At 48.1% G+C, this 20,543-nt stretch overlaps 1 protein-coding gene across 1 annotated transcript in view; it reads left to right on the top strand.

Moving 5' to 3' along the window:
• The first annotated feature begins 5,107 nt into the window (after positions 1-5,107).
• The window catches only part of FOXN3 (forkhead box N3), a 238,618-nt gene continuing 223,182 nt past the window's right edge, over positions 5,108-20,543 (top strand). The window contains exons 1-2 of the mRNA XM_079701401.1: positions 5,108-5,242; positions 8,978-9,534. Of these exons, the coding sequence (XP_079557527.1) occupies positions 8,992-9,534 (543 nt within the window). The 5' untranslated portion in view covers positions 5,108-5,242; positions 8,978-8,991. The remainder of the gene's footprint in view (positions 5,243-8,977; positions 9,535-20,543) is intronic.

The following is a 20,543-nucleotide window of genomic DNA, read 5'->3' as shown; positions in this document are numbered from 1 at the left end:
AGCAGGCAAAAATATTACCCCATAACTCTACCCTGCAGAGGGAAACACTATTTTACTATTTTAACATTTTTTCTTATTAAAAAATATGTTGGGCTTCCCTGGTGGCGCAGTGGTTGAGAGTCCGCCTGCCGATGCAGGGGACACGGGTTCGTGCCCCGGTCTGGGAAGATCCCACATGCTGCGGAGCGGCTGGGCCCGTGAGCCATGGCCGCTGAGCCCGCGCGTCCGGAACCTGTGCTCCGCGGCAGGAGGGGCCACAACGGTGAGAGGCCCGCGCACCGCAAAAAAAAAAAAAAAAAAAAAAAAAAAAAATATATATATATATATATGTTAAAAAAGATCATCTTTGTTTGTTTTTGTATGGATTACTGCAGTGCTTTCTGATTGGTTCTGTCTACTTTTGGTCTTCCATTTCCTTCTTTCTGCTCCCAAAACTCATCTTGGATCCATGATCCCATTGTTCTTCTTTTTAAAAATTGAGATATATTTGACATATAACACTGTGTGAGTTTAAGGTGTACAGCATACTGATTTGATACATTTATACTGAAATATTATCGCCACTATAGCATTAGCTAATACCTCTATTGTGTCACATAATTATCATTTCTTCTAGTATTGGGAATAATTAAGATCTAGTCACTGAGCAAGTTTAATGCTTATAATACAGTTTTGTTGTCTGTAATCACTGTACTGTGTATTAGGGCTCTAGGACTTATTTATCTACTAGAGGCAAGCTATTCTTTTTTTTTTTTTAAAGCATATTTCTGATAGAGCAACTTCTGGATCCAAAAATACTCAGTGAGTTCCTCTTTCCCTCTGATTACTGTACATAAACTGCTTACCTTAGCATTCAGGGAGTTTTGTGATAGGATGTTTCCTCGCTTATCCGCTAATATGCATGCTCCATAAGGAACAAAAACTTTGTATCCCTGGAACCTAATAACGTCATGTACTTGGTTGGCACTCAATATATTTGTTCAAGGAATGCATGCATCTTCTTCTTCTTTTTTTTTTTTTTAAATTTATTTTTGGCTGCCTTGGGTCTTCGTTGCTGCGCGCATGGGCTTTCTCTAGTTGCGGCAAGCCGGGGCTACTACTCTTCGTTGCAGTGCATGGGCTTCTCATTGTGGTGGCTTCTCTCTGCGGAGCATGTGCTCTAGGCGCACGGGCTTCAGTAGTTGTGGTGCACGGGCTCAACAGTTGTGGCTCATGGGATCTAGAGCGCAGGCTCAGTAGTTGTGGCGCATGGGCTTAGTTGCTCCACGGCATGTGGGATCCTCCCGGACCAGGGCTCGAACCCATGTCCCCTGCATTGGCAGGCAGATTCTTAACCACTGCGCCACCAGGGAAGTCCTGAATGCATGTTCTAATACAGTCAAGTCATAGTTGATAAATCTGTATGCGCCATTCACGTCTCCTGCCTGGAAAAGCAGTTTGTGCTGTGGCGCTTTCTCAAAGTGCATATGCCTGGGACCTGTCCTAGGAGATTCTGATCTATTAGGTGTGGCTTCCCAGGTATCCCCAGTTGAGAAGCTTAGGTCTAGAATGTCCCTTCCCGGTTTCTATGGACCTATGTTTATTATTCTCCTTCCAAAGTCACCTCCCTTCCCCTCCCCAGTCCTGTTGTACCAGATGGTTCTACTATGCCTCCTGCTGTTAGGAGGGGAGAAGGGAAGAGTTACCTGAATTATGCCAAGCCAATCAGATTATTTCCCTGGGAATCTGAACTATGTAGCGGAAGGCTGAGGCAGTCTGAAGGTGGTGGGTGCTGGCAATCAGAAGGTCCTTTGCACTTGCTGCTGGCAGCCATGTGTGGTGATACATGAGTACAGGAAGGCAGCCTTCAGGGAGGAGAGTGGACAGACATATAGAGGGAGGTAGGAAAGACAGCTTGGTCTCAGAGGGAAAGAGATGGATGGAGAGGAAAGCCACCTATGACACCCCAGTTCCACGCAGTCCAGCTGTGCTTCCTGTCCCAGGCTTGACCCAAGTTCCCACTTGGGTATCCTTTTCCCTGGAGTCAATTTGAAGGATCCTGTTCAGAAGCCTGTCTTTCCAGGCCTGCCTCAGATTCCTCCTCGTATTTGAAAGTCCCTCAGGTCTTCTCACCTGCAGCCCTCTTTCACTGCCATCAGTTCAGTTGTTATGATGGCCTCGAGAGGCATCGCGGGGCTTTACGCTGAACTGTCCATAAATAACCATGTTGGCTAAATAACCAGTGATGAGAGAGGGGCTTTAATGTTCCAGGGCAGAAAAGCATGTTGGAGAAGAAAGTACAAAACACCACGGCGAGGGCCAGGCCTCTCCACAGAGGAGGAACCTGGGGTCCCATGCTGATTGTGAACTGACTGGGCTAGAATCTGGGTTCTCCCGGTCCCAGATACAAGTACTCTCAGCCCAGGCCCAGATAGGGCCGTGGAACGGTCCCATCCAGTCCCCAGTCAGGAAATAGGTGTTGCCCAAAGTGAGTTCTAGAGCACACCTAGGATTCTGCTGTCAAACGTGTTTGTAAAACAGTGATTTAAACAGTTCCACTTGTTTCTTTGAGGCTTCTCCGGCTCTAAGGCACAAGGGTACTTCCTGAAAGTTCAAGAGGGGAATTGAGAACGAGGCTGTTCCTAAGCGAACTTGGCTTTTGCCCCCCTTTGTCAGGGAGCAGGTCTCAGAGATAGGAGTCTATGGAATTATAAGGTGGAAAGGCCACTCGAAGCCTTCTTTTGGCTTTTAGCAAAGGTCTGTATTCCCCATTTCAGACAGACAGGCAACCACGTGTACCCCGCTCTCCACATCAGGCAGGGCTGGTCCACCACTTCCTCTTCAGGATGATGATACCTTCTCACAACTCTTGCTGCATTGGTAACAGGAGAGAGAAATTAAGAAATATGTTCGAGAGTGGAAGAAACCAAAAGCCGCAGAGGGAAAGAGAGGTGAGCTCATGAAAGGCAGCTTACTTCACCTTACTCCACCCTCTGCTTAGGGGCTGCTCCTGGCCCAAAGCTTGCTGCGTCTTTAAGTTTCTGTTCACATAGGATGACTGCTTTAGACACAGTCCTTGTACAATAACCACGTGCTTACATCCCATCCTTTTGAGCTCTGAGGAAGAAGGAAAGGACAAGGGGTGAACATAACTGCCACCTCTACTTAACATAGAGATTTCCACCTACGGTGTGAGTGTGGTGTGAGTGTGGTCGGGTGGGGAGGCTTGGGACCTGGCAGTTGAAGGGGAGGACGGAAGAGGACTATTTCTTCCTCCCCAAGCCAGCAAAGGTCTCTGGCCTTGGTTCCTTTGATGAGAGATTCACCAGCCTCAACTGATAGGCAGATGGAGGTATCTGCATTAGACTGAGCTCCTGTCCTGGCTTTGTTACCACCTCTGACCTTGAGAAACTTCGACTCAGGACTTCAGATATATCTCGTTTGTCCCTCTTGCTTCACGCTTTTTGCTTAGTGACTTGGGGTAGGTCAGGTGTTCAGTAATTTAGGGGGTGGGGCTGGATGACCTCAGGCTGCCCCTGGGCCTTCACCTCTGAATCATCTCCCAGGTGGGTGGGGATTTGCCTTGGCACTGGTAAGTAATAAGGCCTGTGGTGAGTGCCCTGCTGAAAACTTACCACCCACCATCTTGGAGCTTTGTGAAGTGGAACGACTCTCAGATTGATTGGGGTTTCCTTATTTTCGGAAATTAAAAAAACTCAGAAACCCAGTGGGATTTTTCTCCCCCTTTGGCTAGGTTACAAGGTACTGCAACCTGGAGGGGTTTCTGAGGGAGATCACTCCGGGCCTTCTCACTGGTTTTCCTGCGGTTTTCAGAGAGCTCAAAAGGGCCTGTCCTCTGGCTCAGGGGGTGGCCGGCAGAATGACCTGGGATTCTCTTCTGTGCAGGAACCTACTGATTTGGTTACCTGGGCGTGGTGTGCAATCATATTTTTATTTATGTCACCACCAGGGTGTCCTGTTGGACTCTCCTTTCATCCTCTCCAAAGGCTGCTGCTTGGTGTGGCTTCAGCAGCGGGTGGCCCATCTTTGGAGGCGCCTAAAGACTTGGAGTGGTGGCCCTGCGAGTTGTCGGTGGGGTTCTTGAAAGCTCTAAATATGAAAGACATGAGGCTTGTTTTCGCTGGAGGCTTAGAGGTCGGCTGGGGCGTTGAGCACAACCCACTGGAGGCCCCACGGTTTGGCCTTCAGGACGGGCCTCTTGCTCTGTAATCTGTAATGGCCACCCTCCCAACCCCGGCAGACACGCGCCTGCGGACAGACGAGAGGAGCAGCCACCTGGGCGGGAGGCTGCGGTGCCTTTGTGCCTTTCCTCCCAGGGCACGAGGTGGCAGCTGGAGGAGGGCTGGGGATGGCCCCGGGAGTCCCGCCAGGACGCCGTAGTTGGGGAGAAGTGGAATCTCTTCTCCCCCTCGCAAGCCTCGCCCGCATCGTAATTCTTTTTATTTTTACTTTCGAGCCATGTAAGGCATGCGGATGGGTAGGAGCGTTCCGGCGACACGTTGCCAGAGGCGCGGCGCCCGCCGGCCCGCGTGGCCAGAGCCCGGGGAAGGGACAGGCCGCGCGCCGCCCGCCCCACCAGACTCGCCGATCACGGTCGCGTCTTCCCGGGGTCGCAGAGCCCGCGCCGGCCACCCCCGCTCCGCGAGGCCGCGGGAAGCGAGTCCGCGCGGCCCAGCCGGGTCTCGGCTCCGGCTGCGCCTCGGGAGCGCCCGGGCGCGGGTAGCAGGGCCGATCGTGGCGCGGGGAGCTCCGGCAAGGGCCGCCCCGGCGGGTCCGCGCCCCGCGCCCCAGGCCGCTGGCGGCCCGGCCCACGTTTTCCCTCTCTCCCGCTCCCTCCGCCCCCTCCGCTCCGTCCCTCCCCTCCGCTCCCCTCCCTCCCCGCGCTTCCCCTCCTCCTGCCTGGTCATGTGTCGCCTTTTTTTGTTTGCAGTGGAAACAATTTCTCGCCGCTCGGCGCGCCCCGGCCCGACGCGCCGCGGCGGAGGCGAGCGGGAGGCGGGACGGGGCGGGGAGAGCGGCGGGGCCGGCGGGAGGACGCGCGGCGCGCCCGGCGGACGCCGCAGGTCCCATGCCGCGCCGCGACCCCCGCGCCCCTGCCGCCCGCCGCCCCGGGCTCGCCGCGCCGCGTCCGCGCGTCCTTAGCCGGGCCACCAAGCGATGCCCGCTGGGCGCCTGCGAAAGTTTGTCGGCTCCCGCTGAAGGGCAGCGGCGCCCCCGCGTCCCCGCGACCCGCTCCGGCCAGGTGAGTTTGCTCCCCGCTCCCGCCAGCGCCCGAATGGGATTTGGGTGACTCGGGGCGGGGGCAGTCGTTCGAGGCCGTCCAGGAGACGACCTCGCCGCTCTCGGCAGACCGGGGACTCCGCAGTTCCTGGGTGAGAGGGCCCGGGATTGGGGGGCCTGGCCGGGCGGGAGACGGGAGCCCCCGAGCGGGGAAGTTGCCCAGTTCGAAGAGTTTCCTGCCCCGACGTGCGGGCTGTTTCCCGGTGCCTCGATTTCCGAAAAGCCGCCCTAAAGGAACAGAGTTAGTATTGTCCGCGAAGGACTGGATCTCCGCCGTTCCGGGCCGGGGCAGGGGGTGCCGATCAAGGGGAGACCCCAAGACGACAGACAGCCTCCTAACAAAGATTCCCCCCTCCCTCCCCAAACTGTGCAGGCTTGGCACCGGCAGAGAGAGTCTCCGGAGACTCTCGAGGCTTGACTCCTCCTCACCCCGGCCCTCTTTGAAACCCTCCTTGGGTCCTGGAGAAGTTGGGGGACGGCGGGCTTTTATTGATGTGTTTTTAAGGCTCGCCGCGGTGCGGCCAATAAAAGGTTTATGACATCTGACCGGCAGTGAAGGTATGCGAGCTCCCAATTACCCTGTGTACGGGCAGAAGAGCAGTTTCCCCGTTGCCTGGCAACGCCGCTGATTGACGCGGGACGCAGCCAATCGCCGCTCCCTCAGGTCCCCTTGAAATGTTTTTGACAAGTACAGTAGACTGGAGTGGAGCGCGTGCGTGCGTGCGCGCGCGCAGGGGGGGGGTTGCCCCCCCCCCCAAACTCGCAACTGCCCTGCTCGGCTTGGAGAGGATTTCTCAACTTTTTAAAGTTCACATTGAGCATCTGTTCAGAGCTGGGCCAGTAATGTCTTTGTCAGTTATTTGGAGCCCTCTGGTAGTGGGCAAGAAACTAGCTTTCCTGCTGCGTTTTCTCCGTTAAAAAGGAAAAAAAGATAAGAAAACACAGCAAGTCATAAAAAAACAAGAAGAGGGTGTGCGTGTGGGGAACGTAACCAATAGCAAACCGAAAAATTGTTAAGGAGGTCACTAGTGAATAACTATTTGCGGATCCGGTGGAGCAACCTTATTGGCAGCAGATTAAAAATGTTTGCTTAACTGCAGACTCACATGATCCGGATTCTTTTTTTTTCCCCCCCCTCTAAAATAGGAGGAAAAAAAGATTTGGTGAATTATGTAGTTAGAGTATAATAATGGAAAAGTCCTCAGCTGTGGTTTCTGGGAACTGTTTTTTAAAATGGAACTGTAGTGATCAGCAGCTCTTGATACCGTTGCTATAAAATGCGGGATTTATAGGGATGCAGTTAACAGTTGGAGAACATGGGGGGCACAGAAACACAAAGCAGACAAATGATCCAAGGGTGCTGGGCCCCGGTAACCCTCTTTTCTTGACAGTGCTGTTTTTCTAATCAAACCATATTGCTGGCAATGTTTGTTTAAAACAAAAGAAAACGTGGAGAATAGCGTGTTGGTTCCTTTGGGAAGCTACTGACAAATAAGCAAATTAAAAAGAAAGAGAGCAGCATGTTGTCATAGCAACAGTGCAATTAAATTACTTTACTGTCAGCCATGATATAATTTTCCTGTTTGGAAGCTCAGGAGACATAAAACTTTCCTCTGGAGCTAAAGTTGACTTCAGTGGCTGGGTCGTTGTTTTCTTTTGTACTCGACCATGTGGATATTCCTGGTTATCAGAAAATTAGGTTTTTTGATGGGGGTACGTCGAAACTTTGAGAGAGACAAGCCTAATTTTGATTTGTTCGTAAAGAAGGTAAAAGAATCAGGCTGGTCTCTGTCTTACCCCCAAATTTAAGATACTAGATTATTCTTTAAAATGTGTCCTGTACTACTCAGGTTAGCCTCCTTTTTTGATGAAAAAATATTCCCTGTGGATGAACCCGAGGTAGGTATCTGAACTGCCCTGCTTCCGTGGGACTTTGGTCTCTGCGCATGTTTTCTCTCCTTAGCGTTGGACATCTACCAGCAGCTCCAGAGAGCTCCCCCTCAGGCCTTTCGGTCTGTAGGTTCTGTTTGTCCACTTCTGGGGAGGGGGGCTGCTACCATTCTCAGGCACCTTTGACTAGCTGTTTAGTGCCCCACAGTATGCTTTCTAGAATCTCATTCTAGAGCTTCCCTAGCTGAAGTGGCAGTTATTTTAGGCATGTTATCAGTGGGCATTTTGAGCCTTAGAATGATCATGTCCTTGCTCTTGATGTGTTCATTCTTTTTTCTAGATAGACTGCTTGATCTTCTTAACTCAGGGGTGGGGTGGAGGATAAAACAGACACCAAGCGCATTGTCTGAGCGCTGTAGACGGAGAGTGGGAGACCTCTTTCATTATCTTACTGTTCCTTCCATCTCACATTGAGTGCTCAAGGGTTGAATGTGCCTTGTATCTGTCGGGGTCATTCTTTTTGTGGACTTGTCACCTCCCCCATTGTCTTTCCTCATCAGATATTTTACTCCCTGTTCTAGGTCATTGATAACAATGGGGGAGGGGTAGAGTAGAATTCTGTAGCAGTTTTTGTTGGATTTGCCCTCCTGTCTTGAAGCTCGTGGTTGCTCTCCTGAATTTTTTCACCGATTTTAACTTCAGTTAATGGCTTATCTTCACATTCCCATGTATTCGTGTGGTGTCTGACGTTACTCACTTTTTTGTTCAGATTGTAGTGTCCCAAAGAAATTAAATGTACTTCCTCCTCCAGTTTGAATCCTCAGAATTCCTTGGCATCACTCTTTAGACTTGCCAAATGTTGTTAAAGTTGCAGTTTTAGGTCATGACTTGTGGAGAAAGAAGGAAAAAAAAAATCAAATAAAACACTACCAAATTGATGCTCATCATAGCCGTAGTTTTGATTCCTAGGCAGTTGCAGTGGTCTTTGTATGGAAAGAGCTGAACTTAATCTGAACCAACTGGCCTTAAACTTATACGTATGTCCTTTTTTTTTTTTTTTTTTTGAGAAAGATAAACAGTGAGACCTGTCACCCAAAGTGACACGGGCTGTGGTTCCACTTATTTTGTGGTGTTTATTGTGCAGCGCGAAAGAATTTGTACATATTCATGTATAATAGGTAAACGGAGGCAGCAGGAAATAACTGATTTTTCCAGGGTCACAGTGAGAGTCTTCATAGATCAGGAAGAAGGTATTGTGGGATTTCCCATTCTTTTTTTTTTTTTTAATTGAAGTATAGTTGATTTACAATGTTGTGTTAGTTTCTGGTGTACAGCAAAGTGATTTTATATGTATATATATTCTTTTTCGTATTCTTTTCCATTGCAGTTTATCATAGGATATTGAATATAGTTTCCTGTGCTATACAGTAGGCTTATCCATTCTATATATCATAGTTTGCATCTGCTAATCCCAAACTCCCAATCCACCCCTCCCCCTCCCATTCTTTTCTTGGCACGTGCACATTAAAGGTGCCGTGAACATTTCCTGTCTTGCACCTAAGGGGTAACAGGTCATTGTGCTATGTGCGTGGTAGACCGAATTTACTACTGTTAATCGGGCATCTCTGTGTGGTGGAATGTGGGTTAATGTCACTCAGTGTGGAAGCTGTGAGGGGATGTTCCTAAGTGGAAGGGGGTCCACAGAGGTGGCAGGGGTGGGAGGGGGGCATAGTCATTAGGGAGGGCATGGCTGCCTCTCTGTTTTGGGTTTCACCGCCTCGTCTTCTCTCTGTCATGTGTTTCCTAGGAGCCTTCACGTAAATGGGTCCAGTCATGCCTCCCAGTAAGAAGCCAGAAAGCTCAGGAATTAGTGTCTCCAGTGGGCTGAGTCAGTGTTACCGGGGCAGCGGTTTCTCCAAGGCCCTTCAGGAAGACGATGACCTCGACTTTTCTCTGCCTGACATCCGATTAGAAGAGGGGGCCATGGAAGATGAAGAGCTGACCAACCTGAACTGGCTGCACGAGAGCAAGAACCTGCTGAAGAGCTTCGGGGACTCTGTCCTGCGGAGCGTCAGCCCCGTCCAGGACCTGGACGATGACACGCCCCCATCCCCCGCCCACTCGGACATGCCCTACGATGCCAGGCAGAACCCCAACTGCAAGCCCCCTTACTCCTTCAGCTGCCTCATATTTATGGCCATCGAGGACTCTCCAACCAAGCGCCTGCCGGTAAAGGATATCTACAACTGGATCTTGGAACATTTTCCGTATTTTGCAAACGCACCTACTGGGTGGAAAAACTCAGTGAGACATAATTTGTCCTTGAATAAGTGTTTTAAGAAAGTGGACAAAGAGAGGAGTCAGGTAAGCCTCTGGGTCTGGAACTCAGGTTTTTCTTTTTGAAATTAAACATGTTTCTCCATTAATAAAAAATGTTCAGGAATGTAAATTCACCACACGGAAGTAGCAGTTATAAACGGGTAATTCTCTCTCATTTCATTCATTTAGATAATTGTCAAGAACTTCCTTTTCCTGTGTTTGGTGTTTCTAAAGCCAGATTGAGGGTTTCCCACTGGGGAGCATGGTTACAAAACAGTGGTTTACAGACTTGATTGGTTCTGAGTATCATCGTCCTTCGGAGTCGGTGGGGGGGTCCCCCTTTGGTTTTGGAGACCAAACAAAGGTCTGTATTCTGATGGCAGCCAGGAACCATGAGGTGTGTGTGTATACATACATATGTGTGTGTGTGTGTGTGTGTGTGTGTGTGTGTGTGTGTGTATTTGAGGAAAGTTGCCGCTGAGGGCTAGAAAAAAATGGCATCTATTTTCATTCTGAATATTAACTTGGAGAAAGGCAGCTAGCTGGTCCAGGATTCTGGAATAAATAGACAGTGGTGGACATTGCGGGGGGTGATTTGAGCATCCTTATATACTCCAAGGCCAAAGACACGAATTGCCCAGGTGACTCTCTTGAAATCGGGTGTCTACAAAGTGTTTGGCAACTTTGAAACTCCCTCTGAGTATGGAAGGTGGGCTGAGGGTAAGACTGACTTTCAGAAGGTGGAATTTTGACTTTAAAGCCTTTAAAGCTCGAGCTTCGTGGTTCGCTAAAGGAAGACAGTTTTAATAATTTGCTTTATTTTTCTTGTAAGGAACACAATAGGTACGGTAGAAATAGGATTGACTGTGAGAGCTGGAAATCAAAATTGTGACCTAGCTTGGGGTTCTGAAAAGTAATGTAGCCACAGTTAAAATAACTTGCCAGAAAATGTACTCTCCACAAAGTTTTCGTGTTGCCCTATTCTCACGGTTTTGGTTTCCGTGTTAGTGGTGCTGTGGTGTGGAGCTGGCGGTCTGCTTTCCATCCTTTTTAAAGTTCAGATTCGGGCTCAGGATCCCTCTGGAGGGGACTCAGCAGCTGTGCAGGGTTGGGGCCTTTCATTTCTTTCTTTCCAGGAACAGGTATGTGCTTCCAGTTGAATCTTGAGCCTGAGAAGATTCTACTTGTCCTTGGCCTGGAAGACTACGACTGTGGCAGTGGTGAAGCCCTATTTTTCCTTGCTGCCACTGGACACGTTTGTCTGCAGATGCTGTTCACCCAGAGTTTATGTTAAGATGGAGCATGGGCATGCAGGGTTTGAGGGGGGTGTTGCCCAGGAAGAGGAAAGATGTGGAGACTGCGGAGCTTTGCCGCTGATCGTGGGTGCAGGTGGTGCCTGGATCCAGCGTGCAAGTGTGAACACTCCTGAGTGCCCTGGGCCCTGCCTTCCCAGTTACGTACTTATTTTTATGTAACTGTAACAATCGCAGGGCACCGCTGTTGTCCCCAGGTGTCCATCACTTGCTCTCCTCCCCTCCGCATCCCAGCATGGGCATCCGAAGACCAACCTCCGGACTTGGCTCTGCTGAGTGTTTTAAGATCATTCCCTGAACTTAGAGAAAATTCGCCACTCCCCTGTAAAGAACCAAGTCTGTGGTCTTAAAAACTTCCATATAGGTGGGTCTCAAGAAAGGGAAAATCTTGGGAAGCAATTCCAGGGTTAGAAGGTAGAGAAGAAAGGGCTGTCAGGTCCGCCAGAGCAGCACGTCTCTGATGAAGCAATGATCAGGGCTTTAAGTTGGTGTGAAATGATTCTGCAAGTTACCACATGCCTGGGTCGGCGTGTTTGTCATCACGCCGGGGCACATAATAGTAATTTAGCAAATGCACACTCTGAAACGTTAAACAAGACCAGCTCCAAAGTATGCAGAGAGACTCGGGAGTATTATTCATCAGCCTGGGGAGTGACAAGCGGGCGTTGGATGGCACCCTGGCAGGAGCGCCATCACCCCCTCGCGCCCCCCCTGCCCCGCTCTGGGAGTCATGTTTTCCTGGGGTGATGGTTGTTATTCTGCAGATAGCGCCTGTAGAAAGGGAATGGTTTTAAGGGCTTGAGTTTGTTTATCTTGTGAAATGTTGAGTTCTGGCTTCCTGGGCGTACCGACCTGTATCGACATGCTTCTGATCAGATGCCAGTCACTTTTGTGGCTGGGAGTTTGTTCCCGGGGTTTGTGATGCTGTGAGAACCAAGCAAGGTGTGTGAACTCCCCATTTTACTCCTCTTCCCTCGGATAACCCTGGGGCCAGCTGCTGGCTGCCCTGAGAGGGGCAGCCTCGCGGGTACCCTCAGGCACTGGTCTCGACGCCTTCATCTGTGGTTTTCTCCAGTGGCCAGCTGAGTAAGGCCAAGGCATTTCCCTCACACTCTGCCCAGGGGAAGCTCCTCGGGCTCTCAGGTAAGCTCGTGTTTTCCCAGAGGATTTTACTTGGCTGTAGCTCCCGTGCTGAGGTTCTGCTGCAACACAGTGACTAAATGTGCCCAAATGTTGGTGAGAAAGATGCCAGGGGAAGGGGAAGGTGGAAGCCTTGCGAGCTGTGTTTGCACAGTTAGCCATTCGGCTTTTTGTTTTCTTTTTAAACGCATGGGACACGGTTTTAAACTTGGCATAAGCATGAGAATGCAGAATGTGGTGGGATCCTTGTCCCTGGGGGCTTGGGACAGTCCCCTGCTGCACAGCTGCTTGGCTGGGGTGCTGGAGAGGGAGCACCCTGGGTGGCACCAGTATCACCTGGGGCACTTAACACACAACCGCCACTTCTCGGCCCCTTCCTGGAGACTCTGATTCAGTGGGTTTGAGGTGGGCTGGAGAAAACTGAAATTCTGATAAGCTTCATAGGTGTTTCTGATTTACAGCCAGATTTGGGAATCCTTGAACTAGATCCCCTTTTGGGTTCTTTCCCGTGCTGAGATTTCATCAAGGACATATTCTCATGAACGGGTAAGTTAGGTGAGAATAGAGGTTTTTTTTTTTTTCTTCTTCTTGTTTTATCTCTAACAGGACTTTGAAAGATAGAGGTTTTTTTGTTTGTTTGTTTTGTTTTTGTTTTTATTCCAATCATGGAAAATTTCAAGCATATACAGTAGAGAGAATCAGTCCCTGTACGGTAGTGACTGCATACAGTAGTACAGTGACTCTGTATAACCACCATCACTGCCCACACCAGATTTAGTAGTTAACAAGGGCTTGCCTCTCTTACTTCGTTCTTTTTTTTTTTTTTTTTTTTTTTGCTGTTGCTTAAGTATTTTGAAGCAAATCCTAGCCCTCATGTCATTTTATCCCAACATATTTTAGCATGTGTAAGAACAGTTTCCATAACCACCATGCCAGCGTTCTCTCTGGTAAAGTGAACAGTTCTTTGGTTATCACCTAAAGCCAGATCTGTGTTCAGATATCCTGGACGGTTTACAAAATGTTTGTTTGAATAAGGATCCAAACATTGTTTACACATTGCATTTGGCTTTGTTTCTTCAGCCTGTTTCCATCCACGGCAGACCCTTGCCCCTTCCTTGTCAAATAGACCCTCCACGTCCTACGTCTGCTTCACTGGGGTTTCATTAAGCTTGTTCCTCTGTGCCCTTGTACGTATATCCTGTGAAATGGAAGTGGGTGCTAAAAGGCTAGATCACATTCCGGCTTGTTTTCCCTCAGGAATACTTTATAGACGAGTCTCGTGCCTCCTCACATCAGGAAGGCTGGTTGACCCACTCCTGGGGATGCTGCGCTTGTGTTGTGGGTTCCTGTAGAGTCGGCTGTGCCCTCCTCTGCAAAGTCCCCGTAAGCCTTTCATCTTATGGTTTCATCTATGGATGCCCTTTGCCCACATCAATCAAGATTGAGGTCCAAAGTCTGGGATTAAGTTTTGTTATTTCCTAAATACAGTTCTTAGTTGGAACCATAAGATTAGCATGTACTAACCTCTCTGAGTATTTGTAAATGAGAAGTAAAGTGTACTTTTTATTTTTTTATAAACTGGATTATAATGGCTCAGGGGTGTGTGTTGCTATTTCTGTGCTTTTTCTTTACTTGCCCTCTTGACACTTTAACAAAACACATTGTTGTCATAACAGGGTTTATAAAGGAAACAGCGTACAGAAATATGTTTATTATATCCAGGGCTGAGTGCTTTAAGTACAGTTTTAGCTTGTAAATATAAGTAGCTTGTCTTGGTTGAAAGAGGCCTGGATTGGAAGCCAAGATACCTGGTTCTAGTTTTGATGCTGGAGATACATGGCTGTCTTGGGCCTCAGTTTTCTCAGCTATAGAAGCAAGAGTTTATTGTTACTTGAAGCTTCTTAATTTGGGGTCTGTGAATGTGAGAGGCTTTGCAAACAGCCTGAAATTATTGATAACATGTCACGTGACTATGCATTTTCCTAGAGGATCTCAAGATTTTGTTGGATCAGTTTTTTTTTTTTTTTTTTTTTTTTTGTGGTACGCGGGCCTCTCACTGTTGTGGCCTCTCCCGTTGCGGAGCACAGGCTCCGGACGCACAGGCTCAGCGGCCATGGCTCACGGGCCCAGCTGCTCCGCAGCATGTGGGATCTTCCCGGACCGGGGCATGAACCTGTGTCCCCTGCATCGGCAGGCGGACTCTCAACCACTGCGCCACCAGGGAAGCCCCTGTTGGATCAGTTTTTAGGTTCTTAATGGGACCTCTGACCCAGGAAAGGTGCAGAACCACTGGTGTTTCATAATAACAATAGTGGACTCAATATGGAACACTTTCTTTGTGCTTTCCCAATATATCATTTCTTTCTCACTACAACCCTATGAGGTAGGCCCTAGTTTCATTCTTAAAGTAGATGATGCGTTAAGCTCAGAGTGGTTAAGCAACTTGCTGGAGGTCACGCAGCTAGTAAGTAGCACAATAGGAATTCACCTGAATTCCCTGCAAATCTGAAGGGCATGTGCTGAAATTAACTCTGGTGCCTGAGCACACTTTCTCAGTGTAGACGCTGCTGTAGATGATCTCTATGTGCTTCCTCAAAGTAGCCTATGATCATGAGTTATAGGGGAATTAAAATAACCCAGATAAACTCAGAATTCGCTCTGCGGGTACAGGATAGAGAAAGGTAAATATAGAGAATATTTTTGTGCTGTCAGGATGGGGCTAAGCTCCGTCCTTGTCAAGCAACTGGAAGGGTGTCGGCGTTTGCACGAAGCCTATCATGGCCCTCCAGCTCCCTGTTTCCAGGCTCTTCCCAGGCCCCTTGCCTCCCAGGTCCCCTCCACTGAGGTCTGGCCCAAGTTCAAAGCCCCTTCTCCCTGCATAGACACTGTTTAATACAAGTTCTCCCTCCAATTCCCAGCCCCCTTGATGTTCGCTTTTCCATCCTGGTGGATGAAATTCTTTTTCAAAGGCAGTTTTGAAAATGTAGCACCTCTTATATGGCAACACCCCCATATCACAGTTGCTCTCATTCCCTCCTCTTGGGGGTGCAACCACAGAATCAAGAGCATTTCCCTTTCCTGTGAAATGGCCACCATACCTGTGATGGTCATTTTAGGAAGAAGAAAGCCCTTAATGACTACTGTTATTATTATTATTATTATTATTTTTTTTTTGCGGTATGGGGGCCTCTCACTGTTGTGGCCTCTCCCGTTGCGGAGCACAGGCTCCGGACGCGCAGGCTCAGTGGCCATGGCTCACGGGCCCAGCCGCTCCGCGGCACGTGGGATCTTCCCAGACCGGGGCACAAACCCGTGTCCCCTGCATCGGCAGGTGGACTCTCAACCACTGTGCCACCAGGGAAGCCCTACTGTTATTATTTTTAGGGTGTGGGGATAAATGATGCTCTTTGAAAAACTGTGCAGTCCTGTCCTGATGAGTAAATGACTAAAAATCAGGGTAATGTTGGATGGTAGGACATGCAAAAATGAGATGAAGTGTATAAGATTCTTCCGTGGCCTGTGGGGCAAGTGATGGTCCTCTTTGTCCCTGCGCTGGCGCTGCCCTGGACAGCAGTAGGAACACAGCCTCTTTCTCGCCAGCGCCCACTGCCTGGCAGGCTGCTTTCTATTGTCTATGCTATAGGCTTTGTAGCCTTGGAAGGTTGAGACGTTACCAACCTTTCAGGCTGTCTCGGGGGGCCCTGAAATAAATATACCCCCATGTCACAGGCCCTGGAATAGGAAGCATTTCATACCAGCATCCTCAGTGAGGCCAAAAAAATCTATGTACTGCCTTCGGCCACGCTGCCCCACCGATCCTGCCCATTTGTTCCTTCCAGACACTGCTCTTTCTTGATTCTTCCAGGCATAGATGCTTTGGCTGGGGGGACATTTCTGTTGTCTTGCTCTTGCCAGCTGTTCATTGCTCATTCATTCATTCGACAAACATTTTAAAGCACCTGTTGTGCTCAGTACGTACTATACTTAACTATACGAAGTGCTAAAAGGGTGCAAGATTGAATGTACGTGGCCATGGCCTAGAATGACTTCGTGGTCCAGTGAGCCCCACCTGCAGAAATTCCTTCTAGCTAACGGAATTCACCAGCAGAAGCCCTTCTTTCAGCGCTCTCTCCCCCTTTTACTTATCTGTTTCTGGTTTCTCACATCATTGCTTTTCTGGCCCTTCCATTTCAAGGATACCCTGCTCTTCTAGTCCCCACGGTGACTCCCCTGCTATTGACCTTGATGAGGGTCTATATACATGTTCTGGAAAGCTTGGTTTTTTGGGATCACAGGGCCCCATTAATGTATCTGTCCTGTATCGTTTTGCAAGGTAGGGCTTGGTAGTCCCTAGGTAGGTCTATGAGATGCTTCTTCATTGATGTACTGGCTGGATATGCAACCAGCAAGAAATTATTCTCAGAACTTCCCCTGTTGAGCTGAAGAGGCTCTAGGATTTCCCTTTGAAATCACTTTAGCTGCAGGATAATTCTCTGTGCTAAATAATATAGGAAGTTGGCACACTGATCTCCTATTTGAAAGTCATGTGTTTCACTTCTTTCACAAATAGTGATGGGTTGTTGGGATTAATCAGTATCCTCTCATGGAGCCCTTGGCCACCTTAATGCTCTTAAGCTTTAGCAATATGATGGCAGATTGTAGATTTTTTAGAAAATTCTGTCTCCTTCCCAGTGGACAGTTTTGCACTTGAAACAGATGATGATGTATTTAAAAGCTAACGTAATGTTCGTTTCGATGATACTGTGTTTATTAGGCTGGTCTTTTGTTTGCAGATTTGGGATTCGTGGACCCCTTAAAGTGTTTAATTCTTGTTCTCCACCCTTGGCGCTTTTAACTTTTTTGCTGCTTCTCTCAATGAATGCATCCAACCAGCCCTGTAAGAATTTATCTTGGCTACATTTGCTTCAACACTGGCTTAAAGTTTTCAGACAGCAGGAATTCCATCCCGCGGCTCCTGTGGAATGCCTCCCTGTTAGTAGGACATCAGTATCTCATTGCCTATAATTTCAGGGGCTTCGAGCACCTTCTGCTTATTAGTTACTTTATTCAATAGAATTATTTGTTGATATCAAAGGTTAAAATTAAAGACGAGATTTGGTTCTTGCCTTTTAGGAGTTTACATTCCAGTGAAATAGGAGACATTATAAAAATATAAATAAAGAAGAGTAAACCGTCACAGGTATGAGAAGTGTGCCAGATGAGTAAGTGATTGGTGTCATTGAGGTCAGTCAAGGAGGCTTCCCCTCCCCAACGAGGGGCACTTGGAGCTGAGATAAAAGACAGTAATGGACAAGTTTTGAATATTCCTTACGGGGGGGGGGCGCGGCGCGGGGGGCACTTGAATAAATTGTTAACAAAGCATGAATGAACATGAGACCTCCAAGAATAGAGTAGTTAGGATGAGGTTTGACTGTTTCTATTATAAATAGAAACTCCAAATAACAGTGAATTAAGCTAGAAGTGCATTGCTTTGTCACATAAAGTTAAGTCTTGAGGTATTGGACAGAGATCAACATTCCGTTTATCTTTCTGCTCTACTGTTCTTAGTACACTGCTGGTTTCCATTCTCAGAGTCTTCTTATGGTCCAAGATGGCATCTGCTAGCTTGTTCTCATTTTAGGAAGCAGAAAGGGGTATGCAGGGAAGGACAAAAAGGGGTTCCATTGAGTTACTAATTTTAAGGAGCTTTTCCAGAAACCCCACCCCCACCCCCGCACTCTGCTTTCAGCTTATTGGCTAGCATCTGGCCACATGACCCCCCTTGGCAGCAAAGAAGCCTGGGGAATGTAGTCTTTTAGCTGAGCCCATTGCAATCCCAAATAAAATGCTGGTTCTCTTACTAAGCAAGCATGAGATTTTCTGTCACAGAGTCTAGGCGGTCTAGGAGATGCATGTTGCTGGACCCAAGGGATGTGTTGGAACAGTATCAGAGAAAAGGAAAGAGAGAAATGGGTGGTCGGGGAGGTTATGTAAATGAGTATGAAGAATTGGTGGGGAGCTAGGATGCTAAAGGGGGAAATTTAAATTGCTCTTGTAACTTAAAGCAGAGATGATGACCCGTTTTTCAAATATTCCAGTTAATCAGCGTTTTGCTTCCAGATATTCTGGTTAAATTGCATTTAATATCTTCAAAAGCAATAGCTTGATAGAGGTGAAGATGTAGTCTGTGGCAGGTGTGATAAGAAGAAAAGCAAGGGAAATATATGGTTGAAGATAGGGAGGAACGTAAAGTAGTTCTTTTAGTAATAACTTGATGGTTTGCTGTGCGAGGTTACTGACAGTTCCAAGAAGAGAATGAAGTCTTTGATTTACGTGTGTGTGTATGTGTCTGTGTGTGTGTGCACGTGTGCTGTTTGAGTACCTTTGCTTGTGAACTCAGCAGGAGACCAGTAAATACTGGCAGAGGGACTGTGCTGCTTCTCAGGGGAACAGGCTCTCCAATTACCCTTCCTTCTCTTCCTTTTGTCCCCACAGGGTTTGTGGGGGGTCCCCTCTGGGCCCAGTGAGGTCAAGGTCAGTGTTGCCTTCCACTTATTGGAGCTCTGTGAAGGGCCTCATAGAAAGCGGTGACTGTCATCCTTGAGGGACAGGACCCATAAATGATTGAACTGATGTCATTAGATAGAAAACAGTCAGCTAGCAGAACACTTGTACATACGTACTTTGTTTTTAGAAGAAAAGGCCAAGTCAGGTGAGCACTGACTCCAATCGTGGCTGTCGTGGAAGGAGAAAAAAATCCAGTCTCCTGGCACCAGAGGACAGGCAGTGTGGCACAGAGCTGGGGTGCAGAGTCACGCTAAGTACTCCCGGAATACTTCACGGAATGTTGAGTTCCTTCTAGAATCTTCCCTAGATACAGTCATGTAAAGTGAGAACCTGCATTCACAGCCACAGTTCTGAGACCCTACGGAAGCCTTACTTTGCAAAGTAAAAAATAGACTCCTCACTTACAAAAAGAAGTAGAAGTACTGCTACTTCATAGTAGAAGTATTTTCAGCAGTGGTTCATCTGTGCCACATGTGTTTGTGCAGGACCAGGCACTGTTCTGGGTGCTGGGGATACAGTGGTGACCTGTGATGGTCCCTCACATTTCTCCTGGACCATCCATGGGGTGGGGACAGGGAGGGCGACAGGGAGGCACGTGTTAAACAGTAGATCCATACATGGACTCATAGGTACTGTATCAGATGATGATACATGCAATGAAGACAGTAAAATGGGATAATGTACCAGAGGGGGGGTGGGGAGGAGAGAGGCAGGCTTCCTGGAGGAGCTGACTGGGCCACGCCTTGAATGGCAAGAGGGATGCAGCCAAGCAAAAACTTGGGACAGAGAGAACAGCATGTGCAAAGGCCCTGAGGTGGCAGTGGCTTGAAATGTACAAGGAACAGAAAGAAGGCCTGTAGGAAGTATGTCAGTGAGGGGAGAATGAGGTGTTTAAAGGGACTGGAGGGGGAACATCTGTTTGGGGCTTGTTCCTGTGGTACAGGTTAGAGATGATGGAAATGATGCTGGCTTAGACCAGGATTGGGATTTGCAGATGAAGGTGTATGTGCAAACGTGGGCTGGGAAGTGAGATGGGGGTTAGAGCAAAAAATACTACTTTGACCATGTTAAATTTGATATGACTTTTGAACATCTAGGTGGGGCTATCAAGCTGGAAGTTTGATATGTGAGTTTCAAGCTCACTAGAGAAGTCGGAGTAGAGGTATAAATCTGGGATGCATTAGCGTTTATTTGGTGGAAACTAAAGAGGATTTCTGGATTACCTCTCCATCAGAGAGGAGCTGAAATCAAACCTCTATTTTAGTTCTGTAGGAAATTATATTTCCATTAGTGTTTGACTAGAAAATTCATTTTGGGGTATGTTCAGCATGGCGCATAAAAACAAAAGCGGTTTATATTTAGAGGGAGAAACTCCGAATTATTTCAAAAATAACTTATTTGTAGTTATGGTAGTTACCGCCTGTAGTTTTGTAGGCAGAAGAGAACAATTTTTGCTCCTTGTAACGAGGGTATAACTTCTAAATGTGTTCAGGGCCAGTGGCATCTCTGATATGACGAGAAAAATGCACTCCACTAAACATCCCATTTAGTAGAGCCCCCTAACCCATGGCTTTGGCGAGTTCCCTGCCATCTGGTCTCTGGCTGGAGAGAGGAATTTTTCTTGTATATGTGTCTCCATAGCAACGAGTTTGCATTTGATATGGTAAGTAAGCAGTTGCCTTAGCAACGGAGTTGCTGATGTGGTGGCTCCCCTGCTTTCCGGGAATGGATAAGCTGACCAAACTAGTTTCGATGTGTCGTGTAGGGCGCTGTATTGTAGGGCTGCACTCGCTGGCCCTGCTAGTGTAAAATCAGTCCTGCTTTAAAAGAGATCGCTGCCCCTCCCCCCCGCTTCCAGAAGGAAGGGCTTACCCAGGTAATAACTCAGACAAAAGTAGTTGCTGTCAGTTGAAATAGATTCTAAGAGGGATCTCCTGGTGGAATTTATTTAGTTTCATTTAAGGAGAATGTCCTCGTCAGGGTGCATTTGGTTGCAAGGAAAACAAAGTCACTCAAGTTGCCTTAAGTAGAAGA

The sequence above is a fragment of the Hyperoodon ampullatus genome (genome assembly GCF_949752795.1).
Source record: "Hyperoodon ampullatus genome assembly, chromosome: 3".
Taxonomy (NCBI): Eukaryota; Metazoa; Chordata; class Mammalia; order Artiodactyla; family Ziphiidae; genus Hyperoodon; species Hyperoodon ampullatus.
The sequence above is the reverse complement of the archived record's forward strand: the minus strand, read 5'-3'. Positions and strand labels throughout refer to the sequence as shown.